Source organism: Ochotona curzoniae, unplaced genomic scaffold, assembly GCF_017591425.1.
Source record: "Ochotona curzoniae isolate NIBS_2020 unplaced genomic scaffold, NIBS_Ocur_1.0 scaffold_4506, whole genome shotgun sequence".
NCBI lineage: Eukaryota > Metazoa > Chordata > Mammalia > Lagomorpha > Ochotonidae > Ochotona > Ochotona curzoniae.
The window spans coordinates 14,551,024-14,562,410 of NW_024467119.1; the positions used below are offsets into that span (position 1 = coordinate 14,551,024).

General features: G+C 36.5%; 1 protein-coding gene across 1 annotated transcript in view; it reads right to left on the minus strand.

The window, feature by feature from the left end:
* Nucleotides 1-10,600, minus strand: part of LOC121147293 (transmembrane protease serine 11D-like) — a gene marked incomplete at its 5' end in the record, with an annotated part of 32,996 nt that extends 22,396 nt beyond the window's left edge. The window contains 3 exons of the mRNA XM_040967118.1: nt 991-1,058; nt 8,635-8,753; nt 10,468-10,600. Of these exons, the coding sequence (XP_040823052.1) occupies nt 991-1,058; nt 8,635-8,753; nt 10,468-10,600 (320 nt within the window). The remainder of the gene's footprint in view (nt 1-990; nt 1,059-8,634; nt 8,754-10,467) is intronic.
* Nucleotides 10,601-11,387: the final 787 nt, after the last annotated feature.

Genomic DNA, 11,387 nt, shown 5'->3' on the forward strand with positions numbered 1-11,387 from the left:
TTATGATTTCGATGTTAACATTGAAGTTGGCAAGAGGAATGAACATTTTCTGATGTGGTCAGAAGTCAGGTTGCAGTGGATTGGTCAATAACTGAGAAGTGAAAAAGGAAATGAAGATATAGCAGTGGCCTATTAGTCCTCCGATTTTGAAGGTGTATCTTTGAATACTATTGACTAGCACAGAGGTTCTCATGCATACACAAAAATCTAATGGAAAATGGCACTGAATAGGCCAAAATGCATTTTGAAAAATATCCATTCCATGGCTCTTGCTACTCTTCCATGTCCTGAGAATTAACTGATATACCTGATGACTTTCCAGAGAATAAAAAAAATAAATTTTTGTGGTGGTAATATTTGAGAAAAATTTAAAATAGAACTCTTCTATCTTCCAAAGATTTTTGCACAGTGTGTTTGCATTTGGGGCATTTGTGGGAGAGTAGATGAAGGTGATTATTTTAGGTAGAATTTTTACATTAAATCATATGGGCAGGACATATTTAGCTAAGAAAAATGACAAACAACTAGCACACATATTACTCCTCTACCTATTATTGGTCTGTAATAGACACATATTGGATTAGGCCATAACATTCTTTTATTAGGAAGACAAAATCAAAGTCTATTTTTGATGCTTGTTGTGGCATACTGATTTTGGATGGTTGCTTCCAGCCATACAGTATTATCCACCAAGTGTACAGTCTGTCCTATGAATGGTGTCCACTCCTAAGGTCAGGTTCATCCTGACCTTAATTTCAACAATCTCTCCACTCTTTCTTCCTTCTATTTGGATTGGAGTGCAATGGTTATTAGCAACTAAATAGAACATACATGCCATTTTGTGTGCAGGGGCATTGTTTGTTAAGCATCAAAATTTTTATCATAATAACAAATTATACCAATATGTTATTCCTTATTTATGCTGCGAACAAGAGTCAATTCATGCAAAGTTTTATCTACACTTATATGTGTTTCATATATTCCACTTACCTCAGTTTGACAACATGAGCTCGAATGAACTGATTTTTTAAGCTTGATCCTTGGAATGTTTGAGCAATCTGTATAAAGTAAGACAAGATTTCCGTCATTACAGTTCTCTTTTCCAACCTTGCAACATGGGAGTGATACAAAGGAGGAGTAAAGATCTAAATTTTCAGTTGAGTTCTGTATGGTTTCATCACAAAACACATGGTATGTGTCAGATTGAGTCTTTACCGGGAGTTATTCTAACATGTGGGATATTTACTCATGAGAGCTTGTGTTATTTGGCTTAGTGGTTGTTATTAAAGGGGTTTGGGGATGTACAGAAGTCAAGATAACACTAGGAAAGTCTGTTTATATAGTTGACAAAAGGTGACAGTGCAATACCTTGTTTATTTAGAGGAACGAAGAGCTATTGAGTCAGGTTAACCTGAGTAGCAATGAAAAACTGCCCACGAAAGTACAGCCATCAAAAGCATTCTGAAATGGAACTATGTACTGCTGACTACTACAACTTACAGAAGCTAAGCATCTACTTTTAGTAAATTTTATATTAAGTCACTGGCCTTTTCTCTTCTTTCAAAATTAACAACCTGCTCAGATAAATTTACTTTCACAACTGCTTTATTTTGTTAACCATACTTTCGATTCATGTATTATGTTGGAGAAAAAACAAATAATTGAAAATAGCTATCTCATGTCTTCCCTCTATGGAGAGGTAGTGACGACGCTAATTTTGTATTCTAGAATAGTGTGTAATTCTGACCCTGCATAATAAAGTATACAAAATAATGATAATATTAATTATTTAAATATATTCTAACAAAGGAAAAATAATTAAATATGTTAGTAGGACAAGTTATAAATGTTCCATACAAGATGTTTATAATCATAATATCCTTTTCATTTCTATAGAGAAAATGTCTTATTAGCATCATATGATGTGTCCAATAAGTCACATTCTTCAGTACTTTACCATTCAGTAATTGTATTTTGGTTTGTATTATTCATGAGCTAAATTAAAGGAGTAATGTCTTTATTATTTATTATGATCTAGTTGCACTTTATTTCCTGTTTAGTGGAAAGATGTGGAAAGCTCGGTGTTCAAGGAGAAAATAAAGTGGCCTATGTGACAACACAATCCCTCCGTTATTGCAAGTGTCTCCAAATATTTTTGATTACACATTCCTGTGGTTAAAACATCTTATGCATGGTCAGCCAAAAGACACCTTGACTTGTGAGGTACATATGCAGTGACACTGTACAGCTAAAAATGGGCATTATAAAACATTCACAAATAAGAAATCAAAAAGGCCTAGTTATAAAACATGTACTTATTATAGTCTACTTATTTAGAAATAGTATCAGTGTTGCAATGTGACTGGCTAGAACCTGTCATTTATAAACAGGATGCAATGGTTCAAGTCCCTAATTCTAATTTAATTTCGGTATGTGGTTTTAAGCACTGAAAAAGTCTCCATGCAATTATGTGGCATGGACAGATCTAGCAAATCATGCCACTAACTTTTCAGTCTTACTTGTCAGGAAAAGCTTTGGTTGAAATTAGGCAAATGACTCCTGTCTTTGACGAGACTAAATGAAAGATGTTGCACTATATATAAATATATAAACACGCACAGATATACATATATCTATCTATACCTATACATATCTATCTAACTAGGAAATGTGTTCAAAATTCATCAAACATGACAGTTCCTTTCATCAACTTTTATGTGTAATGCCTCAGCAATTTCATCCATACCATGCTTCATATCTTCAGTACAATGCTATAAGTGAAACCCAGAAGCAAAGATACCAGATATTCGCTGTGATATAAGGCAACCTTCATGCAAATATACAATTAGTAGCCCTTTCTTTTTTTTTTAAAAAGATTTATTTATTTTTATTATAAAGTCAGATATACAGAGAGGAGGAGAGACAGAGAGGAAGATCATCGTCTGATTATTCACTCCTCAAGTGACCGCAATGGCCGGTGCTGCGACTGTCTGAAGCCAGGAACCGGGAACCTCTTCTGGGTCTCCCATGCGGGTGCAGGGTCTCAAGCCTTTGGGCCGTCTTCGACTGCTTTCCCAGGCCAGAAACAGGGAGCTGGATGGGACATGGAGCTGCTGGGATTAGAACTGGCGCCCATACGGGATCGATCCTGACGTGTTCAAGGCGAGGACTTTAGCTGCTAGGCCACAGCACCGCTGGGCCTGATCAACAGCCCTTTCAATACTGTTTGTATTACATCTGAGGGGTATGATATTTTGTTCTTATTTTCATTTCTTCAAAATATGACTTTCTCTTATTAAATTGTAAATGGACACAGCTGATACAGTAGCATCATTTTCTTCAGGAAGGTTTCTGATTTTTAAAATTTCTTCAGTGACACACTTGTCATTCAGTAGCATGTTATTTAACTTCATGCTGTTGTAAATTTTCTATTTTTTCCTGTTGTTGATTTTGTTTTATGGCTTTTCATTTAAGGGGATGTACAGTAACTGTATAACAGTGAAGCATATTGAGATGTGAAGCTACAATGTAGTTTGCATCTCTATGTCCAAATCAAAGATGGAACTGTTAAATATGTCTTGTTAAATAGGATCCTGGACTCTCTGCCATTGTTCATACCTGCAATGTCAGGACATACTTAAATAGCAGATTGATGGACTGAGTAACTTTATGAAGGACTATACTATTGTAATAATATACAGAAACTCATTGAGGAAGGAAGGTACTTGGGGACGGAGGGGAGGAAATTCCAGAACTATGGAGCTGTATCATAAAATAATAATAGGAATAACTTATAGAAAAGAAAACCTAATCATCTAACTTTGTGAAACAACTATTTTCAAAGCCTCTCTTCAAACTCTTCTTGCATATCTTGAAGAAACAGTTTAGATGTGTGTGATGTATTAAATGCCTTCTTAAGAAACAGGCCACTGACTTACATTACTTGACTAGTATGAATTTAATAAGAGATAAATTTCCACATTATATTACTGTTTGTTCATTCCTGTGCATGCATGTTACCTTCAAATTACACATTTTCATACTTGTTTTTATGTCATGGAATTCCACCCAATCCCTTGTTGATTAGGGAGAGATTTGAATTTACTTTTAGATTGGATAATTTACATTTGCGGTTGTAACGTGCCCATCAGTGAGCTTTGCTAAGTGCAGGAAACGGATGCTGGAGCATAGATAACCCCGCATTTATTGCCACCGCTCTCCTGTCCTTCAGGACTTTCCGTGCTGACCATATAACATACAACCAAACAAGGATGCCTTATCAATCCATTCATTATATAGTAACAGAGCAAAATTCCTTCCCTTCTGTTTCTCCAAAAGATTATTTAAGAGAAAAATCTGAGCGACCTTGGAATATTTTCTTCCATCACTTCCATAAATTGTTGACTTTCTCTTGGATCTGCAATCTTGTTCCAGAGATCCCAGAGGCTGCACCTTGACTATAACCATGTTATTTTTGCAGCGAGGTCTTAGCTCAGGAACTGACAGAGAGAATGCATGAATGGATAAATATTTAAATGTGTAGTTAGTTTGTTAACTAGATGTGCTAAAAATGAATTTTGTCCAAAAAACTGAAAGTATAATTGAAGTCATAAAATTAATCCTTTTTTTGTGAAAATATCATTAGATGTATTTGAGAACAAAATGATAATTATTGTTTATAGACTTTTGCTGCAATTTCATCCCTGATAGAAAAGGAGTGTTGTAACCGGTTCAGTTGGTTATAGGTCTGACTGAAGTCTCTTGATTTATTTGCAGACACCTACCTAATTAAAAGGCGCTCATTTGTTTGGATCCACATAATTGGCAAACAGGTGCTTCATTGTTTTTGTTTGGTCTTGTTCATTTATTAAAAGACAGAATTTGAGCTTCTCTTGTGTTCCACATAGGGTTCAATACCACCAGGTGTTGAAATGCAAATAAGGAGTCCCACAAGGAAAGATAGACACTAATTAAATATTCATATGCAGCTAAGTAAAATTATAATCTTGATAAACACATCAACATAATTGAATGATTTAATCCAGTAATGATGTTAGAAAGACTTCTCAAAGGAAATGTATTGTGGCTATGATCTTCTGCAAGAAATCAGAGGAGGTTATATGAAAGCAGAGAACGCTGCATGGGCAGCATCCAGCAGATGGTGCTGAAAGAATGAAAAAAGGTCCAGGGCAACCGTCCCAAGGAAGAAGAAAAGTGGGTGAGAGTGATTGCAAGGCAAGGCATTGCAGGTCTTGTCAGCAGGATAAGCTTTGAGTCATTATCACAAATAATTGAAAGCCACTGAATTGTTTAGAAGAGGGTAGCATAATCAGATTTGTAACATAAGAATAACCTCTTGCTGTGTACAGGCAATCAGTTTCAACGAAATAATGCAATCAGGCAAATTATCTATGCTTTTGATATTTCATGGTAGAGTTGATGGCTTGAATAGGCATTGCAGCAGTGGATATGAAAAGAAGTAGTGGATTCTGGGATAATATCAGTAACAAACTGAATAATTAGAATAATTTAAAAAATATTTCAAGAATCAAGTCAATAAGAATAGGAATGATTGAAAAAGCCAGGGTTGTGCAGGGACATAGACTTGACTTTGAGATTTAATATGGTTGAGGTTTTCTGGGATAGCCTGGTAAATATATCAAGCTAACAATTGGCTGAGAAGATTTAAAGTGCAGAAGGAGGGTCTAGGCTGGAGACTACGTAAGTCACTGATGGCTGAGTTCATGGGCATGGGTGAGCTCATCTGGAGATAGACACGGTGTGAGAAGAGAGGAGAAGATATTTCAAAGCTTTCAAGGATTGCAACATTTAACAGCTGTGTAGAGGAGCAGTAAAGGACACAGATGAGGCAAGAGTAACCAGAGAAGCTGGATACAGGTGCCTGGGGGAATTAACGCCTTTTGAGAAAATCATAGATTTTTAAAAATTAAAATGCAGCACAAAATTTAATTTTACCAATAAAGAAACCGAAGGTAGAAAAAAGAGAAGTGAAGCCACTGTGGCCATCTGGGTGAGTGAACTAGTGGTTGGAAGATCTCTGTTGCTAACTCTTTGAAAATAAGGTAAATTTTTTTTGAAAAAAAAAATGAATTAGTATTAGAAAAATTTCTGAGGCTATTACCTCATATTTTCTATGGGACAAGGATAATGATGATATGTTATAACTGGGAAAGGATGTGACTCGATTTTGGGGGTTAGGACATTACGGGTTAACTGGATGTACCATTTTCTGGTTGAATGTTGTTTGGCATACGACTTTTAAAAATAAATACTTATTTTTGTTATTCAATAGTACAGTTCTGTAGGCTCTGGAATTTCCTGTTGCTCTCTCCATATCTCTGCTTCCCTGCCCCCCACTAATTTCTCCCATGTCATTACAATAGTGTCACCATCTTTCACCTTGTTGGAAAGGGAGGAGGAGAAGAACAGAAGAATGGAGAAGGAAAGGGAGAAAGAAACTCTCCCCTCCTCTGGTTCATTTGCTGAATGGTGGGGACGTGGGGGTGGGGTTGGGGGAGCCAGGCCAGGGACTGAAGCTGGAGGCAGTAAACCAACTGAGGCCTCCCTTGTGGCTGGCAGGGGCCCAAGCAGTTAAACCAATGCTGCTGCCACCCAGGGTCAACCTTGATGGGAAGGTGCGATCTGCAGCTCTTCTGGCACTAGGGCCCAGGCACTCGGACAGGGGATGCGGGCATCCCAGCTGACGTCATAACCTCTGGGGCAAATGCCCATCCCTGCACTGTGTTACATGCCTTTCTACACGACTGGTTTACTAATTCATATATATATTCTGAGTTGAAAGGTAGCTCACTTATTTGAAAACATTTGTAATATGAAGCACTATGTGCTTTAAGCATTCAAAATGCTCTCACAGATGTTTAATATTAAAGATTAGTTAGGGAAATCATACATTAGAAGAATCTCAAGGGAAATTTCTTCAAGAAATTTAGACTGGCCAGTTGATTTTATCTCGAAACAATGGGATCTCACATTACAAAGGACATCACTAAACAGCTTGGGAGGTGACCACATTGGGGGAGGAGGTGGCTCTGGTGAGCCCAACATTTTCATATTTTATAGTGTGTTTTCTAACTCAGGCTTTTAGCTTCTTGACTCTTTTCGGGACCGCTGTAATGAGCTTCCAAGTAGCCTTATTGTGTGTGAGCTGAACGCAAGGCTCTCAGAGCCTGTTTCAATCGTAGTTTTCCACCTCAAGACTTTTGCTGTTAGATTTTGGTCATTGTGTACCCTATTTATTTAAATATTTATTCAAATAAATGTTTATTTATTTGAAATATTTCAAATATTTATTTATTTGAAAGTCATGGAGAGAAAGAGAAAGGAAGAAACAGAGATCTATTTGCTGGTTCAGTCCTCAAGTGGTGACAAAGGTCAGGGCTGGTCCAGGTACACAGAAGCCAGGAGTCTCATTCATGTCCCCATGTAGGTGACAGGGGCTCAAACACATGATCCACTTTCTGCTTCTTTCCCCAAACCCTTAGTAGGGAGGTGGACTGCAAGTGCAGCAGCTGAGACCTAGCCAGTGCCCATACAGGGTGACCGTTCACAGACGATGGCTTTCTGTACTGCATGACAGCACCAGCTTCACCTTGCTCATTATTATAACCAATCAGAACATTGCCTTTTATATGAAACTGCCTCTGACTTCCACATCCAAGTATAATTAATCCCCCTTGCACACCTCACCAAGCGCATGCCTGTGTTGCTCTCCCGCCAGTTCCTTGTATAAATCTTGCATTGTAGACTAATTTAGTCTCTTTCTCATAGACTTCCACATCTCTGCCTTCCAAAAAGAAAAATGTTTACAGTATTTGATCGGTGATTAATAAATATTTAGTGTAGGAGCAAGAGTTTTTTTTTTCTGTGTTATAAACATGTTCTTTATCCTTAGCTCACCTGCTCTTGATTCCCTTTGCAAATCATTGGGATTTAGTTATTCATTCTCACCTCATTAACCATGTAAGTTACACACTTGTCTTCACTTTCACTGTTCCATGCTTACCCTTCAAGCTTTTCATACCTTAACTTCTCATTGGAGAAAACTGTGTGAGCCAAGCTGAATAATAAGTTCCCTGGTTGAATTGTAGATAAACTTAGTGGTTCTCAAAATGTAGTCCCTGAGCCATTTAGCATCTTTTCCCTGGCAGGCAGCCCAGGGACTTTGAGAAAGAGTCCAATCTTGCTTTGTGTATTTCCATCCAAACTAAATTGTTACTGATGTGGTAAACACATTTTACCATATACTTCCTTGAGCTTTTAATTATATAGGGCAACAAGAAAGAAGACAAAATGAAAAGCATTTAAAAAGGCAATTTTGTGCTTAGCTTGCACAAACAATAGACTTCTAGTCTTGGAAATCATAACCAGGTGAAATGGATTTTCAAGACCTTCTCAAATTACTTGCTAATAACTTAAGAGGATGATTTAGGAACACTATACTAGTAAATGAAGTTGGAGAAAGCACAGAGAAACTTCTTTCACCATTGCAAAGGAGAAAATCGCAGAGCACCTCGCAACTGAAACCCAGACAAAATTGGTTTATTATCATAATAATTCCATAATGGGATAAAACTAAGATAAATATCAACTTACCATGGTTTCAATTCTTTCACTCAAAGACCTGTATTCCTGTGTAGCTGGTGAATTTAACTGATTGCTGTATTGAACATTTAGAATTTGAAAGCTGCTTTGATAAAAGCAAGATTTTTGAGCTGGAAGAAAGGAGAAAAAAGGACAATCTCATATTACTAATTAGTAGAAAAACTTATTTAGGATTACACAATTATAAAACATTTTATTTCCTTATGTGGAAGAAAACTCCAATTTAGCATAATTGTGATGATCACAAAATTATTTTTAATAATTATTTTATTATTTAGGGTTTGCACTGCCAGCCCCCCTGTGAGTGAGCATTAGAAAGTTCTTTATGATTATCTGGAAAGGTTTTCTCCTATGTCAATATCAGGCAAGGAAGGAAATTGTGGCCTTTTATTTTCTAGAGATGGGAAAAGTTGGCTATCTCAGCATTGGGAGCTCAAAACCTTGGTTTCCAATGCTCAATCAATATAACTTTCTCTCTCTAGACTGCTTCTACAGAGAGCCGGATTGAGAAATCTTAGCCTACCTTGGTCTGGATAGCAATGTCAGTGGGAGGGGTGAGATCAAAGGGGATCTGCAGGCAGGGGACTGCATTGTGCACAGCCACTTAAGCCGCTGATTATGGCATCAGCTTCTTGCTAATGCAATTGGGAGAGCAGTGGAAAATAATGCAAGTACATGAATCCTTACCAGCCACATGAGAGACCCAAAAGGAGTTTGTGGATCTTGGTCTCTGCCTGGTTCAACCCAACTGTTAAAACATTTGGGCCATAAATAATGGATGGAAGATTTTACGTTACAAGTATTTCAGGGCATGAGCATTTGGCTGAAGGGTCAAGATGGTTCTGATTACTAGCTCCAGATTCTCGCTTCCTGCCAGTGTAGATCCTGGAAACCAGTTTAAATGTGATTGACTGAAGTGATTATTTCTTACCGCTAATTTTCTCTAATAGTAATAATTCTTTCAAATTATTGGAAAATTTCCAACCTGTACATAGATAAACATCTTTACCTATTTGGGTAGGACAAAGAATAAATAATATTCTCTTGCATTTTCTATCTTCATTTTTTCATACACACCCCTTCACACCTACATGTGTGACTTGAATGTTTTAACAGAATTACGGCTAAAATTAAAGAACTCAAAGAGTATCTGAAAGGAAAAATTATGGTGAATGCTATTATCTATGAAAATTTGAGAAATCTACAGTAAAGCATTTTAAAGAATATTTGCATAGATTCTAAAGAAAGTTGCTAATAAGTGAGCAGGGCATACTTTTGTGGCATGATAATAATTTAAATGCAAAAATTGTAAACAAACACACGGTTTTTAAATATTTGGCTTTATTCCTTTCTGTTTCTCACAGGCAAACTCATCTAAACATTGTAAAGGCTGTGTTTCTAAGTTAGTGTTTTCAGGAAACAGAAGCAAAAATTCAATTCTTAAGTTTTTTTGGTGATATTTTTCCTCAATGATTTTATCAAGTATTATTAAATGAAGAGAGAAGTCATATTGACACAACTAGAAATGAGCAAATTTCAGATTCAGAGAAATTTCAAGTGATTTTTCTTTTGTGCCTAAAATAATTCTTGACTGGATAAGACCATTTTGTGCTCTAAAAATGCCCACATAAACAGAAGAGAAAAAATAATGATTGAGGAAATATATAGAAATGAATGTATATTTAGAGAAGAATATAAGTAAGTCATATACTCATGCAATATCAAAAAATAAAAGTAGTATATATAAAAAAGAAAAAGTCAAACCTCCATTAGAAAGTGTGTTCAGTAATTTAGTTTGAAAAGTAATAATTTTGTGGTACTCACCAAATGCTAAAAAGTAGATAAGTAGAGCTACAATCCCTGCCAGGATCACCACGGATGCAACGACAATGACAAAGATCACGCATGGATTCAGGAATCTGGAAGTTGATGATCCCCGTGCAGGCCTTGGAACAAGAAGCAAAGATCACAGAAGGTCACTCATTTCAGACAAAGAAGTCATCACTACAGGTCGCAAGATCTCCTTTTTTTCCTCATATATTTTATTTGTACATCATACCACTTAGAGGAATATAATACTGAAAATGAACCTGAACGGAACAAAGCTTTTCTTAGTGAGTATTGGTTTTGATGTACAGTTTTCAGCACTACTAAACTAATAACACTTAAAATGATGTGGTGGGAGAACAAGGAATGAGAAAGAAGAATAAGAAATAAGAATAAGAAATCTTGGCCCATCGTTTGAAATTACTTTTCTTTCTTTTGCTAGTTGATCAACTCTGTGGGTTTTACTGCAATGACTTATGAGATCCTTCCCTTAGTGAACAGCTCTGGCCTTCCTTCCTGGATACAGTGAGGAGAGGCTCGGAAGGAGCACAGTCACGGGCGAAAAAGCAGAAATGGGCCTTGGTGATGGGATCGAGACAACATCAAATAAAGCATCTGACACTTGATAGAGGGCCTGGTATTTATAAGTGTTTTGTAAATATTATGTTTATAAATATTTATTATTATTGTTTTATTGTTATTTATAACAATCTATTATTATATAATATTTATGCTGATAAATATTATAAATATTTATTGACTATGGGCCTGTTTCAGATTTAAAATTGTTAACAGACTGGGAAGCAACTACATTTAGCCAGATTGCAGTCTTGCATAAGGCACAGGGAATGTACCGCACATCACTGTTTCCCTGGTAGGATTTCAGGTTCTTACTAATTCATAAACCTTTTGATATT